Source organism: Esox lucius, chromosome 23 (genome assembly GCF_011004845.1).
Source record: "Esox lucius isolate fEsoLuc1 chromosome 23, fEsoLuc1.pri, whole genome shotgun sequence".
Classification (NCBI taxonomy): Eukaryota; Metazoa; Chordata; class Actinopteri; order Esociformes; family Esocidae; genus Esox; species Esox lucius.
Window position 1 is genome coordinate 17,264,868 of NC_047591.1, and position 27,111 is coordinate 17,291,978.

Sequence of the window (27,111 nt, forward strand, 5' to 3'; positions counted from 1 at the left end):
GGACAGCCAGGACCTAGCAGACCCATGGAGACCAGCGGCAGCAGGCCGGACCATTAGGACTGGATGATGGATCACCGTGAGTTCACGAGAGATCCACTTTACCCTCTCCACTCGGCACTGCAGCCAGCCAATTAGTCAGCATAGAAACAAGGGGAGTATGTAGTGTGTGTGCACACCCGTGTGTGTGTGTGTGTGTGTGTGTGTGAGTGTGGGTGTGGATGTGTGAGAGAGAGGCCTCCTAAAAACTGCTCATCGATTCCCACAGTGGCTTTATGCTAAAGCTACTAAGTGAAAATTATAATGAACTCTAGATTTGAGTTTGAAACCCGCCGAACGCCAGTAAATACTCATAATTCACTCACAATGTAATTAGCGCTGACAACAAAAACTGATCAGGAAACCAATTTGCAGCGCAAACCCGTCACGCGAGGAGATCCATCATGTGCTGTGGTTATTGTCAGGGCCTCAATATGCACATCAGCTTGATGGATCTACAACCGGCGTGTTGCGATAACGCTTGAATAATGTCGGGCACACGATGGATGGACGCATTCTGAGGCCCTCGACGGTCAAGTGGCCTGCTGGGAAATGAGCCTCAGGACCTGGCCCTGTGTCACAGAGTCGTCCGTTCACGGAACCGACCTGCCGGCTCCAACGCTAAGCTAACGCTCGGGCGCCAACCAAGACCCTGAGCTGGCGTTCAGGCAACACGCATTGAGTCAATTCAAAGGACGGATGATGACGATGGATACACAGTAGGTTTATGAAAACTAGCCTAGTAAACACACACACACACACACACACACACACCTTCGTCGTCACATCACTTGAACATCCGGCATGAGAAAGACCACTGAGAGGGACTCGCACGGTGTAGTGTGAGTACCCGGAGGCGACCCTGCAGAACGAAATCCAACAATTTCAAAAGCCCAAACGGTTGAGGTCACCCATGAATGTCCCCCTGTCAAGGACGAGGTGTTTATGATCCTGTTAGCATTACAATCCCCCGATCCTCTATGACAACAGTGGAACATGTCCTGTGTCTAATTAGAATGAATACCACGTTCCAAATGGCGCCCCCCCCCCCCCCCCTCACTCCCTAGTGGCCAGGTCAGAAGGAGAGCACTGTGAAGGTAATAGGGTAGCGTTTGGGACACGCCGGGAAGCAGAATGTCACAGGGCACAGCTGGAGTCACTACGGGGTTGATGGAGTGACGCCGGCTCTCCTGTCTGTGATACCCTAATTAACAACCCCACAAATAGGCTGACCAGTCACACACACACACACACACACACACACACACACAGCGATTGAGACACTTGCACCTAGACCAACGCTGACACAAAATACTCAGTCAGGAGCTCATTGGGCCCTTGTCCGGACCCAATGGAGAACAGGAAAGCACACACGCATCAGCTGCACACACCCGCACACTTCACCCCGCACACTAGAACCTCCGACACACACCCCGACCCCGGACCCCCCACTGTGGACCAAGGCAGGCGTAACTCCGTCTTAATAAGGGGATTAGAGCCCATAATTACAGGGTCATTCTGTGGTCTTGCCAGTCTAATGTCGGAAATAGAATTACAGCACCGTGCCAGAGACAGTCAGTCAGGGCGGGCCGTGATGGTATATTAACAGGCCATCTTCATGCGTCTGAAACCCAGGCAACGGGGGGAGGGGGGGGGGGGGTTCTACTGTAGGGTCATCCTGGCCTCCTGACCTACACGCTGGCCCTTCGCCAGAAGCCGCTGTCTGAACCTCCCTCTCCCCTACATCCACTGCCCAAGCTCTGCCAGACGGGAGTGATGACATGCGCAGACCAACGCCCACAAGCACACGCGTTTACAGCCTGGCCACCACTTCCCCGGCACCATCCCCGCCCCCTCCACACGCCCACAGCAGCAGAGCACTCAAGACGGAGACCCGGAGAGTTGTAACACCTCCCCGCCCCATGGGCAAGGCCCTTTTGTGGCTCCTCCAACACCCAACTAAACACCAGTATATTACCTCCGCCTGACGGAGCTGGACAGCAACTAATTCACTGTCACCAGGAAACAGATGTCAGACCCAAGGCACATTGAGGACTGTGTACTGCCCCTTCATGTATCTTTCAGGCTTGAAATACGTACTCCGAACTCACACCAATAGTGAACACTTTCAAAACCTAATATAACCCCAAATGCTCTTAATTATTATAGTGAAGTATTAAGGCTGTAAAGACGACACTGGGTTTTAGAGGCAGAAGAGATTCCTGGCGCCAAAGCAGCGGTCTCCTGCCCCTACATGAGGTCAGTTTTGCAGGGTCACCCAGCGGATTAGGCCCCGGATGTGGAAGGCTCCTCTGTTCCTAAATCTGTGCCTGAGGGCACATTTCTTTCTGGAGCCAGATGCCGGAGAGAGAAAAATCTCCCACAATTCCCCCTGGGCTCTGGCCCCGCTCCTGCTGAGACGTGACACGCCGTTGGAGAAGAGAGAGCGAGTCAATACTTCGATCCAGCACAGCCAATAAAACCCATAACTCCAGGTTTAGAAGTGCCCGGCTAACGGATGACACCAGTGACATTGGCAAAGTCAGCGTTGCCGAAGTCACTCGCCGCAACAGCCTGAATGTCGTTAAAGTAGCCGGACACGCGGGACAACAGCATGGGATTAGCAACGCATCGGACATGGCTTTGAAAAGGAATACCACAAGGAACGCTAGAACGGCAGGGTTTCAATATTTCTTCAAACGCAATTCCACCGTTGCATCTAAAGGAACCAAAAGAAAAGAATACAAATTAGTCATACCAAAACGCACTGAAACATCATCTAGGACGATGACGTAAGACGCACTGGGCACTACCTGACATATATTAGTTATTAATAGGCACTCTCTGGATTTCATGTCCTAGAAAGCCCAATTGCTAAGTCCTTGATACTTAGAGGGGAGGAAATGCCCACAATATATCACTTTACTCATACGCTTTAGCTCGGAAATGCCTTAATACTGTAACTAATCCGGTCCCCCAGCCGGCAGGCGTTCCTCTAACATTTCAGCTCAGGGACTAGGTTGCTGTACACGCCCAAGTCACGAGCAGAGCCTCCCATCACCACTAGATGGCAATGGGACAGCTCCCCACGTACTTCTCCTACCACACCAGAGTCTCCTCCGTGGGGTGGTGGTGGGGGGGGGCATTAAGAGAGAGAGAATTAAGATTCCATTTGGTAGGTTACTGTGTAAAGCCTGCTCACCGTGTGTGCTTTGCTTAGTGTTTCCCGCGGATCAGACAAAGAGAGCAGAGTGAAATGCATATGGCCATCCCACACACACGCCCACCTCTCTGCCCGACTCCCTGCTGTCTGCCGCGGTCTCTCAGCCCCACACACAATTACTAAACCAGTTAGAGGCAACCGTGTGTGTGTGTGTGTGTGTGTGCGTGTGAGCGTGTGCGTATGAGCGCGTGCGTGCATACGTGCAAGCGCGTGTTGCCATATTGGCACACTGGAACAAAGCTTTTTTAATTAGAATACCAGGGAGAACGAGGAAGAGGAGGGGTAAAGAAGACCTAGTTTTTCCTCCTAAGACGACGATGAGAGTTACACTGTGGTGTCCTCATTCAAATCTAGGGGGAATGGGCTCTATGTACCCCAGTCAGTTCCGCCGTCCCCACTATGTAGCCTAAAGATGACACTTCTAAAATTATACTTTGAATCTGGTCTAAATGAATTTCAATTTGCGCCAGCAAGGCAGTCTAAACGGAGAGTTCAGTGAATTCAGTTGAGAAAACATACATATTTTAAAAAAGAATTACCGCAGGTCCGGTGTGGTTAGCTGGCTAGCTGGCTGGCTAATGTTTCCATTTAAAAGATGCATCTCGGCAGAGTGGGCTCGGGCTGCTTTTTGATCAATGAGACCTGACTACATTATGGAAATTGCAGAGAGCTGGTTGTGAGGATAACTACGGCTCTGGAATGTGTGGCGGGGGGGGGGCTTTGGGCGTTGCAGCAGCAGCAGAGTCATCAACTCATCAAGTAGGTGCTACATGTTAGCTGTGGAAGAAATAGGAAGTCGAGGCCACAAAGAGCCTGATCTGAGGAAAACATCAGGGTCAGCAAGCCAACTAAATGACCGTCACTCGCAATTAGTCTAGCATCACCACTGTGAAACTGGTTCAGAAGCCTGACATCTAATGGGTAAGACCTGCTGTAGAGACGATGTCCGGTGATTTCTCATGGCGGTCATCACGAACAATATGTAACCATAGTAAATATGCCTATTAGCCCTACTATTTTCATTGCTTTTACATCAATAAAACAAAACAAAAAACGTAATATAAAAAGGACCAAACTGGACCTAGGTTTCCTGTTTATGGGTTACCCCAAATGATTCAGTACCACCCAGCATGTATGTGATGGGGCGTATTGTGTTTTGTTAAATGAATGGAGAAGTATATCGGCTCTCTAAGGTAGACCAGGTGTTCACCGTATGCATGCTGTAGAGTGGCGCTGGGCCATTCCGACACGACCCGGGTCCCTCGTCTGACCAATGGCGTAACGCCACACCTCATTGGAGCATAGACAAGACCTGTATGAGAGTTTGCGGCAACGCCTGTGTGTGTGAGACGCTACGAGTGTGGTGTTTGTGTGTGTCAGCGTGGTCTTGTCTGTGGGGGAGTAGACCAATTAAAACAGGTGAGATTGATCACCTCAGGCTCTCGCCAGCGTCTGGGCTTCCTGCAGTCAACAGGAAATGAGATGGCCTCGTTTAGCTGACGCTGCGCCACCATGACAAATCACCCCTCCCCACTCCCCCACACCCCCAAAAAGGGTCCTGCATTCCCTCCACTCCTCTAGTCTGTCCTACTGGTCTTTCGGTCTCCAGCCTCTCTTTCCCTCTTCTACATGTTGTCCTCCTTCTGTCTCCAAACTCTCCTCTCTTAAATCTGCCTATAGAACTCCACCTTTGTTTTCTTTTTCTTTTGTTTCTACATCCTTTTCTCTTCCTCCAGTCTTGATTGTGAATGTGTAGGTCTTCCCCTCCGACCTGATGCAGGACCCACGACAGTAACTGAACCACGAGCCGCGACAATGCCAGTACGTTCAAGCCTGTAGCAGCAAAGCCATAATGCTGTTTAACCCATGAATTGCATGCTTAAACGCAGACAAGTGCAAAGAAACACTCTCAGAGTGTGAAAAATTCATATTTCTTTTCCACAGAAAAGTTGTTTTTTAGATTTTTCTATCTGGACAATGAGCCTTCATTGTCCTTTGAATAGTGGTATCTGAGGAGACAGTGCCACAGAGAACGAGGGAGATTGACCCATTAGGCCAGGGGAGGAGAGGGAGGACAGCCTATATAATGGGAGTGTATGGGGCCAAATCACTGCTTTGTGCAGACTGTATAATACCATATAATGACAGGTCTACAGAGGGAAAGCCAGGTGATTGGTCTGTTTTGTACTACATTAATGAGGGGCTGTAGAAAGAGATGTGGGGGATTGGCATATAGGACAGTTGGGGTAATTCAAGCTCTTCAGAAAGGCCCTCATCAAGTCCTTCAGACTAAAAACGGCTGAACTGAATGGCAGAGGCCAATTATCCCTCGTTACACTATTAATAAGAGGTGGCAAATAACTGACTTTACCAAATGGCCCCACGACAAACATGGCATTTTACTACATTATACATCCATGTTAGCACATTAAACATCCAAGTCCCCTCAACACACATCGATTTCACTACATTACACATCCATGTTAGCACATTACACATCCATGTTAGCACATTACACATCCATGTTAGCACATTACACATCCATGTTAGCACATTACACATCCATGTTAGCACATTAAACATCCATGTTAGCACATTAAACATCCAAGTCCCCACAACACACATCGATTTCACTACATTATACTTCCATGTTAGCACATTAAACATCAATGTTAGCACATTAAACATCAATGTTAGCACATTACACATCCATGTTAGCACATTATACATCCATGCCAGCACATTATACATCCATGCTAGCACATTAAACATCCATGTCCCCACAACACACATCCATGTTAGCACATTACACATTCATGGCCCCATAACACACAATCCATTTTCCCTCAATATATAGAACAAGACACCTTCACGTCCTCTAAGACCCCTTTACGTCCTCTAAGACACCTTCACATCCCAAAAGAACATTTACATCCCCCATAATACACATTCACATCCACACAGTGCACAACCAATCCACCTTTTCTGTACAGTAGCTGAGGATTTAATCAATCCCATTACGTTTGTGAAGGGCAGTCCAGTCAGTCTAGTCTCCCTGGCAGTGGATCACATCTGCCTGATGAGGAATGCTCCATAACATAGAAGAGAGAGATGGCTCAGTTCCAATTAAAAGACTGGGGTTTACAGAAAATATTAACAAGGCTTCTTCCTGCAGGTGCTCTTTAGGGAAGCAGAGGGGAGGAAATGGTTTGATAACAACAGTGGGGCTTAAGTAAAGAGCAACACCGCATTTCTTCAAGGTACGCACAAACATACCGCAAACCTTTTACCTTGAGGCTTATCTTGCTGAACACAAAGACTGTTTTCCACAGTCCTCTTAGGGCGAAAGTTCCTCGCAAAAATGGTTCGAATGTAAACTCAAGGTGACATTATGCGTGAAATGAAAGTTGAGGATATTTTCACCTTCAGACCTTCACCTCAGGAGAAGAGAGTCAGAGAAGTGTCTCAATATAGTAATACAACTATTTAAACTTAAAGCTTAAACGAAGAAAGCAGGCAAGTTCTTCGATAAGTGGAAGTATACAGTGTCTCCAGTGGGGTCACAGAGAAGCCAAACTTCCACAAGGATGAAGGGTGAAGGTAGATGCAACGAGGGGGGCAGAGCACCGGACCGTGGGAGCCAAAAACAATGAAGGCTGGAGAGTCAGAGCAACAGTATCGACAAACACGGATCAATCTGGAACATTGAAAGGTGGGGGCAATAAATCCTTGACTTTCCTGGAACGAGAGAAACACACTTTCTCTCTCTCACACACACACCCTCCCACACCCCCACACTCATGTTGTCAGTATTGACAGGTCTGTCCTGGCTGTCTGAGCCCACTGCACTTCCTCCAAGAAAACACTCAACCCTTGAATAACCTCAGACAAAAGCCTTGGGACCTTGAAAAAGGACAGTCCATTTGCCCTCTCCAACACAGGTAACGGCAGAGCCGTTGCTTTGAAATAAATGTGCCGGTAAGAGGGGTGAATAAATGAACAGAGAAAACCACGTTTCCTCTGCTTTCCATTGCATTGGGGTCAGGCGTCAACGTCCTACATCAATGCCAATCTCCAAAATGGCGCTCTTCTCCCTGCACCCAATAATCATTTCGGTTTCATTCAAAGGAACATCGCAATAAATGCCATTTGGCCGTCATCCTGGTTAGGTATTGGGTACACTGTCTAGATACTTTCCTCTTTTTAGTTAGCTTAAGAGTGGAACCAATGAATGCGCTAAAACCAGCCGACCAGGTTTTCTAAGGCCCCTTCAAATTCCAGCCTAAAGAGAGTTGACTAAAGGCAGACTAAAACAGGCAGCTGGCACACTACTGGTTAAAAAAGGCCCCGCTACTCAAGGTAGGTAATGCTGCCACAACAACATGGAGACAGAGGCCAAAACAATTTTACAGCCAAGTTGTCTGTTCCTCGCCTACTTAAATACCCATTACTTGCATTTAACAACAATTAGTCAGGCCCTCCTTCTGTTGCCAGCTAGCCAGCATGTGAACTAGCATATGAACGGCATTACCAGCAACCAGTGAGAGTTGCTATTGGCTCTTTGATACGTCACTGGAAGTCACTTGGTGATATTTCTTCAGCCATTGATGCAACGAAGATGCAAAACACCAAAGTGCTGTGGCACAACTGTGTCTTCCTGCCTTCTGTCCTGCAGAAATTCCCCAACCTTTCTGCTCCCCTGCCTGTGTGCATGGTATCGCTAAATTCGGTTGCAAAAGAGAGCTTCTCTCGCTCGCTAAATGCTATTGAAACCACTGACACCTAAATGCAATTAAAGCAACAGATGCTAAATGCTTATAAAAAGTGAATCCGGAAAGCTGTTAAAACCATACAACCTCTGGCAGCAGAAATGGTGGAGGAATTTGCCGCTAGCTTGTTTTACCAACGAAAATCGCTGGAGGGATTACGAAACGCTGCTAGCAGTGGAGGGCTCACCAGCACAACGGAACTGACTGAATGAACCGAATCCATCTACTCAACATTCACTGAGCGACAAGGGCCATCAATTTGTTCACCTGTTGTGTTCACCAATATATTCACGTGGGTGTCAATACACCCCTCCTCTTCCCTGTATATTTATATAACCAAAATGTATGCACTATACATAATCTGATGTTTTGCTCACAGCCTATGGCAATGCCACTGTGGATAGAGTACAAACCATTAAAAAAGGCCTCCCCTATTAATATGTATAGCCAGAATATTAGTTATTCATTTCAGCCCTACTTCAAATGAACAGAGCAATCCTTTAGTATACCCGGCAAGACCCAATATCAGAGTCTTCCCTTTCTGGCCTGTCCATACAACGACCATGTCCCATTTCACACCCTGATTTAATACCAGCCCTCCACTGCAGTGTTCCAATCACCCCCTTGCCTTCTCCGTTTTCACTCTTCCCATCTCGCTCGCCTCCTCTCCATTGCGGAGGTCCCTACCGTGTTCCATTTAAACCTTTATTTCACTGCAGGGCCTCCTGTCCTCCGGCCCAGGCAGTAAATTGAAAATGGTTTAAGGTCCATCGATGCCTGATTGAATGTGAAAAGAAAAACTGCCATAAAGAAGGACTGGTTGGTGAAGGGGGGTGGGGGGGGGGGCATAATACACAGACGACCCCCTGACGAAGACTAGGATGGAGGGAGTGGAGAATGAGGAAGGGTGTAAAATTGAAAGAGGGGAGGGGAGGAGAGAAAAAATGAAATGTGATTGAATATTTGTTAGCCAACCCAGTATGAAAGGCAACTTATTAAACTCTCCTCCCCTCGACTCACCAAAATGTCTCAATCAGCAGTGGAGGGGCCCAGGGAGGGGAAAGAAAATGACATGGCTCTCTGCTGTGGAGGGGGCTGTGTGGAAACTCTGACATGCAATTCCAGGCCCAGACTTCACTGCTGCGCTGATGGTGTCCTGTCTACAGCAGGGACATTACCGCACTCATGACAACACAGAACACGGGACGCAATGCAACAGCCAGCCTTCACCGTCTAGAGACACATGCATACCGCAGACACAGACTGGAACACAAATACACGCGCACACATGCACACACACACACGTATATGTTCCTGTGACCTCCTCCTATCCCTTACAGGTCTGTCAGTCAGTCTGCGTTTTGCTGTCTGTCTATCATATAACCAACAGGGCTGTCTGTCTATCAATCATATAACCAACAGGGCTGTCTGTTTATCAATCATATAACCAACAGGGCTGTCTGTCTATCAATCATATAACCTACAGGGCTGTCTGTCTATCAATCATATAACCTACAGGGCTGTCTGTCTATCAATCATATAACCTACAGGGCTGGCTGTCTATCAATCATATAACCTACAGGGCTGGCTGTCTATCATATAACCTACAGGGCTGGCTGTCTATCATATAACCTACAGGGCTGTCTGTCTATCATATAACCTACAGGGCTGTCTGTCTATCATATAACCTACAGGGCTGTCTGTCTTATATAACCTACAGGGCTGTCTGTCTTATATAACCTACAGGGCTGTCTGTCTTACATAACCTACAGGGCTGTCGGTCTTACATAACCTACAGGGCTGTCGGTCTTCTATAATCTACAGGGCTGTCGGTCTTCTATAATCTACAGGGCTGTCGGTCTTCTATAACCTACAGGGCTGTCTGTCTATCATATAACCTACAGGGCTGTCTGTCTATCATATAACCTACAGGGCTGTCTGTCTATCATATAACCTACAGGGCTGTCTGTCTATCATATAACCTACAGGGCTGTCTGTCTATCATATAACCTACAGGGCTGTCTGTCTATCATATAACCTACAGGGCTGTCTGTCTATCATATAACCTACAGGGCTGTCTGTCTATCATATAACCTACAGGGCTGTCTGTCTATCATATAACCTACAGGGCTGTCTGTCTATCATATAACCTACAGGGCTGTCTGTCTATCATATAACCTACAGGGCTGTCTGTCTATCATATAACCTACAGGGCTGTCTGTCTATCAATCATATAACCTACAGGGCTGTCTGTCTATCAATCATATAACCTACAGGGCTGTCTGTCTATCAATCATATAACCTACAGGGCTGTCTGTCTTATATATATCTTACAGGGCTGTCTGTTTTATATAACCCACAGGGCTGTCTGTCTGTCTTATATAACCTACAGGGCTGTCTGTCTGTCTTATATAACCTACAGGGCTGTCTGTCTGTCTTATATAACCTACAGGGCTGTCTGTCTGTCTTATATAACCTACAGGGCTGCCTGTCTGTCTTATATAACCTACAGGGCTGCCTGTCTGTCTTATATAACCTACAGGGCTGCCTGTCTGTCTTATATAACCTACAGGGCTGCCTGTCTGTCTTATATAACCTACAGGGCTGCCTGTCTGTCTTATATAACCATACAAGGCAGACTATCCAATACAGTATAATCATATCAGGCTTTCTGTAAGTTCTATACCATCGCACAAGGCTGTCAGTCTGTCCTACAACAATACAAGACTGCCTGTCTGTTCTTAATATCCCTTCCTGGGCTGTCTGTGGGTCTGTCCTATATAACCATTCAAGTCTGGATGCCAGGATAGGAGCGAATGAAGGAGAGGACAGGAGGGACATTGTCACCACAGGGGAGGATTGGGGTCAACGCGTGGAAGACAGGGGGCAGTGGTGCATTAAGGAAATGCTTTTCCATAGAGATTACAAGGAGATGGGCTAGCAGACTGATACAACCCTGCCATTAAAACAGACTGATGGAGCTTGGGTGGCCGGTCTCAGCATGTACACCTGTGAATGCTGTTTGTTTCATGGGGTCTTAGAGTGTATAACCAAAAATACCAGCTGGGTATTCCCAAGAAAAACTAATTACAGTAAATATGGCAACATACAGTACAGGTGGCATTGTACTGCAAGGAAATAGGTTGACAATAAACAGGTAAGTGTTTCTTTTTAGTCACACAAAGCAAGTAGGCTTACAGTTCAAACTCAATAAAAAGAGATGGAATTCAAAAATCCTTTATATCATCCAAGGTATTGTTTTTTTAGTATGTAGTCTGGCAATGTCCCTGATCCCTATTCTTATCAGTGAAACAAAAGAGACTCCAAACCATGTAAGCTAAGTTTGATAGAAAGATGGGAGTTCTCGTTATTGTCTACGTGTTTAGATGGAGTTTTGACTGGGAGAGAAATGCAACACTTTTGTTTCACTAAGTTCCAATCTAATTTGCACTTGACACCTGACATTTGCATAAATGTGCTCTCTTTGTTTCCTGTGTTACAACGAGAAACGCTGTCTCTGTGTTTTGTCTGCGTGCGACAAATGTCTCCCAACTAACCTGGCTCATTAAGGGAGGACTTTGTCGGGCGACTTGCGCCGATTTGAGGTCATGTCGCCGGAAGCACGGCCAATCAGAACAATAACGGAAGTAATCAGACGCGAGTTAAAAACCTGCTGCTTCACCAATGACACGCCCACAATTATGGAAGGAGCCAAACAGACACTGAGCAAAAAATGGACAAGGAGAGACTGTGATGGACTTAGTCTGGTAGAGACCGGGCTGAATTTGGACAACAAGGAAAAGACTGAGCCAGGAACCAAGAGCTGTTCACAGCAAAGACTTCAGACGTGGGAGACAGAGCCCCCCCCCCACGACCACCAGCCATCTCACTCCCAATCCAATACACAGGAACATATATCAAGTGTCATACATCAATATGTTGGACTATGCCAACACCAACCTCCCCTCCACCCATTCAAATCCAACCACAGACGCCAGAGGCGGACGAGAAAGTGAGAACGAGTCAAGAAACAAATACATTGTACTTAGTAAATTGCATTTGAAACCAGGCGGGAATAAATACTGGATATAAAGACTACCTCTAATGTGCCTCAAATCCATTAGAAACCTCATATTCACACGTCACAGAAATCACATTACAAGACGGCTAATGTCATTTCTCTGGGTTATTCACTGAACAGGGCTGCCAGGGCGAGACAGTAACATCAAACATAATGGATTTTCACCTTTTTTTTTTTTTCCTTCTCTTGCTTCGTTTTTTGTTCTCCCTCTACCTCATTTTGTTCTGTGCAGAGTGAAATTCTGTTAGGATGTCACGTTCGGGGGCAGTCTTTCTTAGGGATTTAATACGGGAGAAGTTTGGAGAGAGAGAGAGAAGGACATAAAGACAGACAGACAGAGAGACGGGAACGCCAAGGGGGCTTTTGACAATGTGCCATGGTTTAGCTATTCAACTTCCTGGTGGAGCACACTTCAGACGACAGAAAATGTCAACCGCTTTCAAAGCCCTCCAGGCCAGGAGACTTTGTACGAGAAGGGATGAGGTGACACCCTTCTACTGGCTAGAATAGCACGGCATCTAGCCACTTCAAATAGTTACCGGTGATTAGAGCAACTCCACCTTACCCACCTGGATAATTGTGCCTAGATTTACCCGCCACTTTCCCATGCATCTAAAATGACACCTCATTCCCAACATAGTGCCCTACTTTAAACCACAGGTTCATGGGCCTTATATACAGAGTGGGGAAACATTTGTGCCCTAAACCTGGACTCAGAAGAGGATTAAACAAAACCTCTTCAAATCAACAGTGGTTAACACAATTGGCGGGGAAATTGAAGCCACTGGATGTGTGCGAACGGGAACCACATAGAAAACGCCTTCTCAACGCAGTGCCTACTCAGCCTGGGATGCTTCTAACACGGCTCCTTGGCAAGCTGGGTAGCGATTACCTCAGTCTGCAACTCATTCAGCGAAACACTCAGCACTTTTTTTTATTCCCCATCTCCGTGATCTACTTGAGAGATAATAACTTGATACCCTGGAATGAAAACAAATGTCCTTTACTATATTATATTGATCAGCACAATGGTGTTGTGTTGTAACCTTGTCCTTATCCAGAGACTACTGTAATCACAGTTGCTCTCCCGCTCTTTCACCACCTCTCTCTCTTTCCCCCCTACTCCCCCCTCTCCTTTTCTCTCTCTCCGCCTCTCTCTCACCCTGCCTCCCTCTCTCCTTCTCTCCCTGCCTCTTTCACTGTCTGTCTCCCTCAGTCATTAAGTTTCTCTATTCAAGCAGATTCATCTGTACATATGGAACATGCCTACAGTCCAAGACCAGACAAAAATAACCTTTTAAAAATAACAAGAAACCACCTCCATCCTCCTCAGTGTAATGTACGCCATGTATTTCCCGTTTCAGCTTTAGCCCCAACATAGTGAATTACTTTCGTTCCCTCTCCAAAGTTCAGATGCCTTTTCTTTAGTCGGCAGCAACTCATTTACGGTGTGTAGGTGTGTGTTTGTGCGTCTATGTTCCTGTTTTACTGTCTGAGTGAGGAACAAAGGTTAATTAACAAGGAGCGAAGATCCCCCTAATAAAACAAGGAAAAACATTCATAGCGAGGACATTTGACCGCTCCTCACTTAAACAAGGTGCTTTACTTGGTTTGGATTTAGGGTTAGGTTTAGTGATTAAGGGTTAGGTTTTATATTACGTGAAGTAGATTTTCTTATGCTACTAAACTGCCGGTAAAACATAGGCGTATGTGACTGGTCGTCTGTGCATGTGTGTGTGTTTGTGTGCATTTGCAGAACTTCCTGTTTAATTATTCCCTAACCAATGTGTAGGGAGTGTTGAGTAAGTCATCAAAAGTATTTCGTCACCAACAGACCCATATTCACCACGTTTTTATCTCCTAAAAACTCTCTTCATCAATGTCCAACAATTGCCAATTACCCACTCTGATTAAGCGCCAGTTCATCCCCGGTCTCAGTTTAGCGGCTATTGGATTAGAGAGAAGGTTGAGTGGAGACCAACTATCTGAACCATACCTTAATTAAGGACCATCAGTCCAGGAATACATGGATTACCTCACACTAGGACCAATAAGCATCATTAACAATGGTCTCTCTCGCTGATGTCTAACATTATAATGAGCCTGTTACATTTGTTAGTTTAACTCGCCATCTACACGTTTTCTGGTGCCACGACAGGAAAAAGGCCCAACTCTTTCTCCTGCTCACCCCCCACCCACTGTCTCTCCCCCTCCTCTCCCCTCCGCCCTCTCCTCTAGCCCACGGAAGACAAAGGGGGAGAGAGGAGGGAGGGAGAGACGGCCCTCAGAGAATCAACACGGACGCGGGCTTCTGTCTCGCCATTTCTGAAGACTGTGACCCCGGACACGGCCAGCGGATCAATCAATTACATCTCCACTCCAGCAATCAAACAACGTTCTCATCGGGCATCGGCTCGTCCACCTGGAAAGGCCCACGAAATCAAAGGCTGCTGTGATTGGACTGCCGGTACACACTCATGTGGCAGTAACCAGGAGTGGCAGATCACATCGGCTGAGGGGGAGGACGGTTATTTTGGGACTGAGTTGGGGGGTCTGGGGGAACATCTGACAATACACTGGCATTGGATATCACACAAAGACACGGAAAGACCCAAACAAAAACAAGTACATATAAAGGTTAGATAAAACACCTGACATACACCGATTCAGCCAGAACATTATGACCACTGACAGGGGAAGTGAATAACACGGATAATGTCGTTATCGTGGCACCAGTCAGTGGGTGGGATATAATAGGCAGCATGTGAACATGCTGTCCTCAAAGTTGATGTGTTAGAAGCGGGGAAAACGGGCAAGCGTAAGGATCTGAGTGACTTTGACAAGGGTCAAATTGTGATGGCTAGACGACTGGGTCAGAGCATCTCCAAAACTTCAGCCCTTGTGGAGTGTTCCCGTTCTGCTGTGGTCAGTACCTATCAAAAGTGGTCCAAGGAAGGAAAAGCAGTGAACCGGCGGCAGGGTCTTGGCCGGGCCAAGGCTTATTGATGCAAGTGGGGAGCAAAGGCTGACCCGTGTGGTCTGATCCAACAGACAAGCTACTGTAGCTCAAACTGCTGAAAAAGTTAATGCTGGTACTGATAGAAAGATGTCAGAACACACAGTGCATCGCCATTTGTTGTGTATGGGGCTGTGTAGCCTGGAACACATGGCACCAGGATGCACTATGGGAAGAAGGCAAGCCGGCAGAGGCAATGTGATGCTTTGGGCAATGATCTGCTGGGAAACCTTGGGTCCTGCCATTCATGTGGATGTTACTTTGACATGTACCACCTACCTAAGCATTGTTGTGCACCCTTTCATGGCAACGGTATTCCCTGATGGCATTGGCCTCTTTCAGCAGGATAACACGCCCTGCCACAAAACAAAAATGGTTCAGGAATGGTTTGAGGAACACAACAACGAGTTCAACAAGGTGTTGACTCGGCCTGCAAATTCCCCAGATCTCAATACAATCGAGCATCTGTGGGATGTGTTGGACAAACAGGTCCGATCCATGGAGGCCCCACCTCACAACTTACAGGACTTAAAGGATCTGCTGCAAACGCCTTGGTTCCAGATACCACAGTACACCTTCAAAGGTCTAGTGGAGTCCATGCCTGGATGGATATTGACCTACACAATATTAGGCAGGGGGTCATAATGTTATGGCTGATCGGTGTACACCTGGAAGCCCTTATAAGTGTAACACTTTCGATATAGGGAACGGGCAGTTTCCTTTAGAAAAGGTGGTAAGAGTGACAGAAAGATAATGAAATAACAAAACAAGAGAAAGAAATAAAACTACCGGCACTGACTTTGCTAACATGGGACGTGTGTTAACAATACAGTCATTCTTCACATTCCCCAACCCTATGGAAAAAAGCCCCCTTGACGTGTCCAGGATGCCGCCTGCTTTTTATGATTTATTAACACACCTCCTTGTATAGTAATGTCATCCTAGCCAAGGACCTCTCGCTCCCGATTTCGCGCTACGGTATCTCTCTCTCTCTTCGGGCGTCTGTCTCATGTCACGCATGCAGAGGTGAGAGAGACCATGCCCTCTCTATTCAGCTCTTAACGGACTTAGGCAAAAAATAATACATATATATATATATGTCATACCTACTACGCAGATCTGAGAAAGAGAGAGAACCAAATCAAGACTCCACGCTTCTCCGCTGAAAAATGCCATCTTCACCTTGAGATAAGCCTGTGGAGGGAGGACCGGTGAGGGCCAGGGGTCACTAACGTAGAGATATTACAGACACTCTAAAGGCAGCATCTAGATATCCCTATCGTGACTGTAAGCCACTGCCACGGTTAGACGGGAGGGCATAATGCATTCAGCGGAGTCCCAGTCAGACGGAAGGTAAGGCCAGATAATAAGGTCTGGAGTCCCCAGTCACTGGCCTGGTAGCTCCACACGGCCATATCTCTGCAGACACAGATATGACATTCAGGGGAGAAGGGAGGAGGAGGAAAGGAGGAGAAGAGGAGGGAAAGAAGAGGGAGAATTGGATGGAGGGCATGGACGGTCATTTGTTACACAAAATATCTCCCTTTTCCCATTCCCTCGCTCTCCTTCACACCCCCCCCCCCGCCCTCTCCATCCGTCCAGCGTGTCTCTCGCTCTACAGGGAAGGTAAGTAGGTAGGTAGGCAGGCATGTAGAGAGAGGAAGAAGAAAGCTGAAAAGGTTTATTTCTCTCGGTTTCTATTCGGACTGGCCTCCTGCATTCATTCCTGGTGGGGTTTTATAATAGTCTTGGCAACAAACTAGTTCCAACTTTCAGAGTGATCAAAATACATTTTACAGCCTTCCCTTTGCATCCCCATAGCAACACGTTGTGTTTAGAAGATATTAGGCCTAATTCAATTCTCCTCTAATTCTCCCTGTGATTAAAAATGACTCATTGGATCCACAGACAAAGTAAGAGACACACACACAGATTACACACACACAGATCACATTCACAAACAAACTAATCCCATTCAAATACACCCAATCAGAAACATTAATTCATTCTGGGCTGTTACTAGAAGTGCCTGTGTGGACATCTGTGTAATCCTGACCCAGTCACCTGGCCATGCTTCAAAGCATTGTGTGTGTGTGTGTGGGTGTGTGTGTGCGTGTGTTTGTGCGCACGCCGGACGCATATGTCTGTTCTGCTGGCACAATGGCACACACTAATCTGTCCTAGCGAATGTCCCCCATGTGACCCAAACCGGGACACACCCTTGGGGACTAAAAAACACACTTCAGAAGAGATTGCCTGCTGAGCTTTGGACCATACCCACAAAACAGAAGCACAAAGCCTATGCGACTTTGGTTGAGGTGCTTACCAGGTCATCTGTACAACGCTGGGAACGTGCTTTGACACTATTATGGAATGGGTACGTGTATAAGCCTGCTCAAAAAAAAAATCTGCGGATGAAAATCTCAACTTTGCTGCGCGTCAGCAGATGGATGCTGGGACATTAAGAGCTTTCCACCTCTCTTAGAGGCACACAGACTTGGACTCGCACCTCGGCATTATGCCGGCTCAATTAGTCATAGCCACGGCACAGAGGACATCTTAGAGATAACAGGGGGAAACCATTACCTCGGCACGGGCGACAGGTAGTCCCCCCCGGCCGTCCAATTCATTTATACCGCGCTACGAAGGTCTGCGTCGCAGCGACGCTCGAATAAAACAAACTGCCTCTCTTCTCACCCGCTTCCTTTCCATCTCCCTCTCCCCCCCTCTCTCTCTCTCTCTCTCTCTCTCTCTCAATCTTGTCGCTATCCACTCTGACCTTCTTGGCGGAAACCCTCCATATCTCTTCTCTTAATTCCCTGCCGCGCTCCTCGGATTTGACGGGAACGAAGGCCCAGGGGGAAGAGGACGGGAGGGGATATTTACGGAGGGAAAAAACCTCGTGACGCGCGGGGGGAAAGATCATCTGCGGTGGTGGCGTCTCCATGGGCGTGTCGGTCTGCCCCTCGGGACAGTCTAGGCTACAGAGCCCTGCTCAGGTGCTGCGTTGGTGGGGCTACAGGAAAGGTTGGTGGGGCTACAGGGAAGTCTGAGCGGATATACGCAGCAAGGCTCAGATTACAACTGGCCCATATCTGGAAGGACACTTCATCAATGGAAAACGGAGTCGAGGGATAGGAAGTACGTTCTGTACACAAAGGGGTCCAGTTTGGGGCAATAACAGCATAGCTGACTGCAGTTACACACGGCAGCTAAATGGTTATAAAGGCCACTGGTTTAATAAAGCGACTGTGAAAATGTATATCTTCTGTATTACTGACATAAAACCTACTTTAAATTAACAGGCCTAATAAAAGAGGGTCTGCATAGCTATTTTGTTCATGAAGCTCCGTAGAATGATCTGACCATTCTCTTGTAAGGTACATAAAAAAAAATAACACTAAGATATCCGTTATATGGGCCAACCCTTGAAAAGGAACATTTAGTTAGTCTGGTGTCATCAAGAGTAGGCTTGATTTTATTTCAAAATCGTTGTCTATGCACACTTTTTCACTCATTAGGCAACTTTCTGACAGGAATAATATTATAGTTCAAAAAAATTGGCAAGTTCATTCCATCTATACATTTCCAATGCTCTCTCAATGGGAGTGGTACGTGGATGGTCACATGAGTCTTTGTCCCTATCCAGATATGTAGTGTCCAAAATTATTCAAAGATATATATATATATATATATGTGTCCTTAGGATAATTAGAGGCTTGGTTATTATCCTAAGCCCTTGTTCTAAAGCGTCTAAAGAACATTAGAAGTTACAATTTGTCTCATCTGTTGTTGCATTTCTATGCCCTCATTACAAGGCCTGCAGGTTTTTTTTAAGAAGGTATGATATGGAACTCAGAAAATGTACCTGAAAATTGGCAAAACGTAAGCCGTGAAAAAAGAATTAATCACAATTAGTCATAACTGAAAAGATGCTAAAATGTTTCTGCACCATACCAATCAAATCCAAATGCAGTTAATTGTTAAGCTTTCGGTCAAACGACCTTCAACTTAATCAGTACATCGTTTGACTAAAAGCTTAACAATAATATTAATTAGCATCTGACTGGAAGTGTACAGAAACCTTTTACAATCTTTCCAGTTGGGCATTTTGGTTTGCGACACCTTCAGCTATTAACTATGGGTGTGCAGCATATTTTGCCGTTCTTGTAAAACAACTAACCACAAAACCGAGGCCGCAGAGCCCCTTCAATGATCTATGATCATCTGACATTGGAGAGGAGCCAGTGGAAAACACATGAGGGCCCCATGCGACATTTGACCCCGCATGCTCTTCTCTTCATTGTACACTGATCTCTAGCGTTACGTCAGCTACCATATATTCGGTGAGCATGTTGGCAAAGAACAATGGCAAACACCCAACAGGCCATTTGACAAGTTGACACGCTAACTCACCCCGTTGCCCGGCGGCACGCTGCTAAACCCACTGTGATGCTGTCACCACCACCGATGGCCCCTCAGTCATCAGGGACGACCCGTGGTTCTGCTGCTGCATACAACCCTGGTACAGACCCAACTTCAAAAGAGCTGATCTTAAATAGAGCCCGGGAACCAGCCAAGTCACAGAGCAGTCAGACTGGCCCTTATCCAGAGCGAATTACCGAAGCAATTACGGTTAACGGTGTCGGTCAAGGACAGAATGACAGCCTTGCCGGCTCAGGGATTCAATCCAGCTCTGGTCAGACGCTCCAACCACGAGGCTATCTGCAGACCTGTGCTTTCATCCCCTCTCTTTCTCCTTCCCTTGCAGTTAGTCCTGAGCGAACATTTGACATGTGAAAGCAGGGCCACATCTAATCAATGATTGGTTGAATTAAGGGAAGATGGAGGCTTTGTGGAGTAATTGAACAAGGCCCACAAGCGGATGTGTCAGTCGGTGGTTTGTGATTGGGTGGTCTGATAGGGAAGCAAGACTAGAGCAGTAGATCGATGGTTTACTAACGGTCTGACAGCACCGACCACACACCGACCACACACAGACCACACACCGACCACACACAGAAAAAAAATAAAATAAAAATTGAAACATACCAAAAGTACACGAAAACATGATTAGGGCTCGTTCGATAAGTACAGTATTTACGACGTGTTACTAAAACATACTGGTATACGGTCTGCCCATTCAAACACCCTCTAGCAACACGTAATTCAAGGCATCCTCAAAAGCTCTTGCACTGTCACAGCAGAGAACAGAACACTGCATTAGAACCTAAAAGCGCTAAACAGGGGTTCAATATGAATCAGCCTTCCAGACAACTGGAGCAAGAATGTACTTAAAAGTTGGAAAGAGTTTTCACACTTTTCCAGAAAGCTCCTTTAGCCTCCAACAGAATGGGCCTGAGAGGGCTGGTGAAGAGAGGGAGTTAATGACTGCGGTACAGACACTCTGCGTGGCGTAGACCACCCCCCCCCCGCCAGGCATATCAGTGGGGGGGCCAGAGGCCTCATTGTTCCTATCATTCCCTCTGTACGCTGTCATCCCTCTGATCCCTGCCGTCATACCCCAGCGTCTGCCCACGGCCAGCTCCCAACCCCCTCCTCTTCACATCCTCTCCCAGCGGAGGCAGCTAGCCGCTCTGGCTCCCGTACCGTGTCTCCTCCCTCCCTCGCTTCTACCTGTACCTTGTTGTTATGGCAGCAGTGGAGGGAGCAGACTACCCTGGGGCGGATGGGGCGTGCCAGCTCAAATCAGAGGGACAGCGTGACCTAAACAACCAACGGACTGATTGGGTAGTCGCTTTGGACATGGACACAGGTCAGTCAAGCCCATCCATCTGTAGGCTAGCCCCCAAAATACTCCGAACCCCCCCCAGCCCCACCCCAACCCACCCCACACGCTCCCTCTGAAACGGTAGGAGATTTAAACCCTCCAGCGGCTATATGGTTGGATCCTGAAGACTTCATGGAAGAGAGCGTAATCAGTTCTTTGGGAGGTCATAAGGTCATTGCCTAGCTGGAGGTAAGGGGACGGAAACTGACTGAAGAGTAGAGCACCTGACCTTATCCCATCTCAAAACACCTCGAGTACAGAGACAATTCCCCACTGGCGTCGCCCCAAAAGGCAAAACGACCCAGTCACAAGGACATTTTCTAAGTCCATCCAAAAGATATACAGCTTGAGGAGAAATACTGGTTAAAATAATGCGTCAGGCCTGAACGTCAGAACTTCTTTCCTTTCAAACTTTGGTTTTGAGTTCTGGGACCCGTTATGGATGAAGCAGGATAGAGGATGTTTCCTGAGTGTTAGATGTCTGGCAACTTTCAGGGGTTTACTCATGATATCGGCTCAATTGCTTTTGACCCGGCTCAGTAATAAAGCTAGAAACTGATACCTTTCGTTAGGGAGCAAATGGGGTGCGAGAGAATTAAGCGCAAAAAAGAAAAAAATGAGAAAGTGTCAGGAGTCTGTCAGGCAACAAAGAGAAATCAAGATGTGTTGCATAACTATAAAGCTCCTATTTCAAAGAGGTGAGCTAGAGACCAGACAGACACCAATAAAGCGGTGGGGAAAGAATGAGAGAGGGAACAAACCATTCCCCATCCTGCAGAGGTGGAAGTGACTGTAGCTGCTGCCCTCAATAATCCCTCTGTGACAATGCGGCCTCCGAAACGCGGCGCGGACTCCGAAACGCGGCGCGGACTCCGAAACGCGGCGCGGCCTCCGAAACGCGCCGCGGGCCTCCGAAACGCGCCGCGGGCCTCCGAAACGCGCCGCGGGCCTCCGAAACGCGCCGCGGGCCTCCGAAACGCAGTGCGGCCTCCGAAATGCAGTGCGGCCTCAAACTATAAAGCCACCTGAGTGATAACGTGCCCTCCGTGAAGGTTAGAAATGCATGACAGGGCCCCCTACCATAAACTCTTATCCAGTGGAGTGGAAGTGGTCAAGGATCATCATCTCCGGGCACGGAGGAGGTCGGGAAAGAGCAGGTGATTCGGGAAAGGGCGCCGAGTCATCCCAATTCGAATGGCCGACTCCAGTCAGGAAACAGGTTTTAAATGCCAAATGTGAGCGGGAGACCCCACCAGAGAAACTAGATTACCACCTACCTGCTCCTACTCCCCTTGGTGGGGGTTACAGCTCATACCACGTTTTGAAAGAATGTCTCTTCTCCGGGACACATTTGCCCTGACATTTTGTTAAGAACAAATCCAACATGTAATCACCGACTGAAATCAAGTGGTTTTTACAAAGATTATTTTGTATTTTTCATTTTCTATAAAGTATATTTCCTTTTTATTAAAATATGACAATTAGGCAGACCAGGACGTCACAACCAGGACGCCAATAACAGGAAGCCACAACCAGAAAGCCAATAACGGGACGCCACAACCAGAAAGCCAATAACGGGACGCCACAACCAGGAAGCCCTGCAACCGGGACGCCCAGCAACCAGGAAGCCCCGCAACCGGGACGCCCAGCAACCAGAATGCAACGAAATAGACGTCACAACCAGCAGGCCACAACCAGGAACCCCCACAACCAGGACCATGTTCATGCAGCTCTCAAACCACCATTTACCATAGTGCTCCAAGCAACAGCCATGAAACAACAAACTCCATACAATAAAAACACAAAGCCCTTTAAAAAACTCCCCTATCGATCTCTCCACTGAGACTTGATACTTAGAAAAACACTCTCCTCCACGCAAATAATATTGGAAAAGGACTCAATATATTTTGTTACTGTATCCTAGTGATTTTAAAGTGGTTTGTATATAAATGGGGAGTCAGCATATTGATCAATAAAGCCCCAAGGGCAACATTGACCAATAACAGTGTCTCATATCCATAACAGAGTCTTATTCTTTGGTAGGGCTCCCAAACTGCAAGGATCTAGCTGTCTTACAGGATTGCATAAAACAGTTTATTAAAAATATCATATTATTAAATATATAAGATATTAAAACATATTTTAAACAAAGTTTTTTAACAGTTCAATCTTCGGGTCATAAATCATAAAAATAAAAAGCTGGACACTGATGTGAATAATATTATAGTCAATCTCTTTAAAAAAATTTAAGGACAATAGAACTCCTTCCATATTTCTGAAGTATTTCTGGAGTAGGGGGAGAGAACAGAGAAACCAGGAGATTATTGGGCTTGGGCCAGTAACGAACAGTATTACTCACAACTTGTTGTGGGAGTTGCTATTAAAAACAGCAAATAAGCTTTATCAGTGGGCATTAAAGTGTCATTTATCATAGCTAGGTGCCAGGCCGGGCCTCTACGCAGCCATTAGAAAACCATCTGCCAGTGAGTAGGGAGACAGCTCCATTGGCACTGCCAGCCAGAGGGGAACGCACATGCACACAGATTCACACACACACACACACACATACATACACACACACTGCACAGGCCCAGAAGACCATTTACAGTGATTGATATGAACCATTACAGACAACAAGGAAAAGGCGGGCCACAACCACTCACTGCTTTATAGTCATGTGTTAAGCATCTCCCCCAACCCCAACCCAGCCCCAATTCAGCCCAGCCCCAACTAGCCCTTACCTAGCCCCAACATAACACCTACCCAGCACCAACCCAGCCATTACTATACAGTAATAACACAGCACGTACATAAACATTAGATGGCATTATACTACTATAGTACTAACATATAAACTGGTGACACCACCTAACACTACATGAAGTGGTAGTGAGAGTTTCATGTACTGACACAGTGTAACAAGTAGACAGTGAAGCAGAGTGCCAAATGGCTCCAAGTCTAAACATGGGGAAATATTACAGTTTAATGGAGGCCGGGATGATTTATCACTGCATGGAAGGTCAATGTAATTAGACTGCTTTAAAATTGGATTTCCACCAGCCTTTGGGGACCACTTTTTTCATACAGTACTGTACACGCTGTCACTGGAGCCAATGTGGTGGTGCATTAAATGACTCTGGAATATTGTCCTGTAAATATGAACTCATTAAAACCCTAAACAACAGGGAAGAAGCACAGCAAGAAATCTAGGCTCATCAGCTGGGCCATGAATAGATTTAAAACGGCCAGTGATTCATTTGGAAAACATGTGTTTTTGTACAGTATTGTACCCACTTGGCCAAAGGTGCAGCAAGAACCAAGGCTCTTTTGGAGAGAATTTGCCGAACACTTTTCTGAAGATCTGAGAATAGTTAGGGAAGAATATTTTATAGATTTCACCAGCTAGTTAGTAGCTATAACAAACAAAGCATTGATAAAGCCAGACCTGGTGTGCACAAACATCAACTAAGCTTAGTTACAAAGAATAAATGTAAAGAATGAATTGTATTGTACTGTACAAGTAGCCACCTTCTAGCAGCAGGCTATGTTATCGGCTGGTAATGGTTACACCATGGATTTGTGGGGTAAGCTATTTAGAGGTCTGTTGAGACCAGACAATGTGTTCAGAAGCATTACCTTTCAACAACTGTGAGCCGAATAGAAAAACAAAACCTTCTCCACTCAGTGTGTGTAATGTGGGTCAATTCAGAATTAAAACAATATGACCATACTGGCACATGATATTGAAACCACACAGAGTGATTGTTACTGGTCAAAACATTACAATCAACGTCAGACAGGAAGCACACTGCAAATGCACACATTCATCTGGGCTAATATGGAGGTTTTGGGGGTAGAACCAACTGCCAGTCTAAAAAGGAGCTAGAGTACCATCAACGGGTGAGTGACTAACAGGATGCCGTGGATAATCTAATTGGTAGACATTTCACTGGTATTGAGTCAGGCTCCAGTCTTCGAGTGCTGCCTACAATTTCAATGGATGACGGTTGTCCCCTGCCATTGGCAATCCATAGCGGACAAAACCAATGATGGCCCACGACACAGAAAGGGAAATATTTTACTTGGATTAGACTAATCCAAAGTCTTTTGGGAAAGATTCGATCCCCATTGAATGAACAGTGTAGAAAGAGTTGCTGTCTGCAAGGTACTAGATCCATCTTGTTCCCCCATCAGTGGTGTTATTGAAGGCTGTTGCCTCCTCTCTACTGCCTATTGACCAGGACGATATAGCATATAGCACGTGCATGTGCGTTATGAGAGATGGTCCTTGTAAGTACTGGTTACAGTAAACGGTTTAGTCATACCTGAGAAGAGGCTGGAAAATCACAGTAATGTTCCTGGCTCCGGGTTTACACACAAACTTCATCTCCCCTCCTTCAATCAGGTTATCGTCCGCACCGCCTGGAATCAGACACAGTAAAATGGAGACTGAGACAAAGAAACCGATAGAGATGGGCTGACATGGTGCTTCAGTGTAGTCAGTGAGCATAGCCTTCTGATAAGAACAACATCGACAGGATGTATCTTCTGATTAAACGAACGGTTCCCACATTGAGAGCATATTAGTGAAAATCATACTTGGTGAAAATCTATTCAAAATGGCCCCCGCGTGTTTCTAAAATGCAGTTACTAGGCGGGGAATAAAGCCGCCCCCCTCATCCAGTTAAGGACATCATCCGTAATCGCCGCAGACTGATTCAGACACTCGCGAGGCCCTCCCACTGACTCCCGCGTCCATGTCCCTGCGTCAGAGCGTGGGTGAACCCCTGAGATAACGGGGTTAATCACAAAATCATTGGCGTGTAAGACTTTCAGACCGGGGGGTGGCGTGAAACCTGGAGAGACGTGGGCCACAGAGATTGTGGCAAGAGAGCGCGGTGTGGGGGGGGGGGGGGGTTCATCAAGAGCACCTCAGCTCCTCATTACCTCCAGCCAACCTGAAGTAATCGATATAATTGACAGGGAAAGAGCTGCGGTCCTTCGTCAATAATAAGAATAAAATAAAGCCAGAAAAGGGCGCCCCATGCACACCCCAGTGGGCTGGTTAATATAAATAACAGTGATCACAGGCCCCATCCACACACTGTGTTATTAATTACAGTTGCACAGGACGCCTTTTGGCCCTCGTCGTTTGGCTTGACCATCTGGTGTTGGGCCCTTGGCGCCCAATGGCTCATATTCTAGAGGTTGCCGGCTACTAGTAGCTTTCAGCAGAGTTTCTCCCATTACTTTGAGCTAGTAGGATCATTAACTGCTATGGCTTTTATATTAAAACATCCGTAAACATAAAAATTGTGCGATGCAACACTCTAGAGATGGCACGGGTTGATGTGGTCGAGGCTTGGGTATGGGAGTGTAGACTTTTGTGTGTTATTACCATCATCACGTTTACGCCAGCACGAGATAGCGGTTTAGTCGGTACTTCAATCCACACGAGGCCTTTAAACCGACAGTATAACTCAGACACACCGACTGAAGGCAGTTTGTTTGACCTGGCTTTCAGACTGGCATTCAAACGATTTTCACAACTTTGTTCCTTCTGGCTAGCGTCTCTGATATTCTCCTGATATGTGTAATGAAACCAGCCCCAATGTAAAGCATGAAGGCAACTTCTCTCCCACCACCACGTCCTTCCATCGCCCATACTCATTACTGAGACAAGAGACGTTTTTATTCCATTCAAAAGCTTTTAGATGAATTTTCTCTGCTGTTTCGATGAAAATTAATTTGTCTGGAAACAGCTTCTGGTTGCAAAGTAGAAATAGAGCCCAGGTTCCAATTGTATTTTTCCCTCTCCCGCTTCACTCTACCTCTCTCTCTCCCACTTCCTATCTCCATCTCTTCATACATTCTTAGCTGCCAATTTAATTAAGACTCAATTACACCAGAAAAAACAAAGCTGCTGCCACAGAAATTACACAGGGCAAAGGAAAAGAGATGGAGAAAAGGAGAGAAGAACCAAAAGGGAAATAAAGTTAACTTCTATCTGTCATCATTAACTTCTTTGAGATGTAATTCAAGAAGTCACAATACTGGATCACAAAGTGTCTGTCAAAGATCCAGTACTGTTTTCCAGCATAAATTCACCACTACATTTACCCATCAATTCACCACGACATTTACCCATCAATTCACCACTACATTTACCCATCAATTCACCACGACATTTAGCCA

General features: G+C 46.6%; 1 protein-coding gene across 1 annotated transcript in view; it reads right to left on the reverse strand.

Moving 5' to 3' along the window:
- exoc4 (exocyst complex component 4) overlaps positions 1-27,111 on the reverse strand; it is a 123,364-nt gene that overhangs the window by 46,191 nt on the left and 50,062 nt on the right. Inside the window, exon 10 of the mRNA XM_013140204.4 lies at positions 25,242-25,338. Coding sequence (XP_012995658.3) covers positions 25,242-25,338 — 97 coding nt within the window. The remainder of the gene's footprint in view (positions 1-25,241; positions 25,339-27,111) is intronic.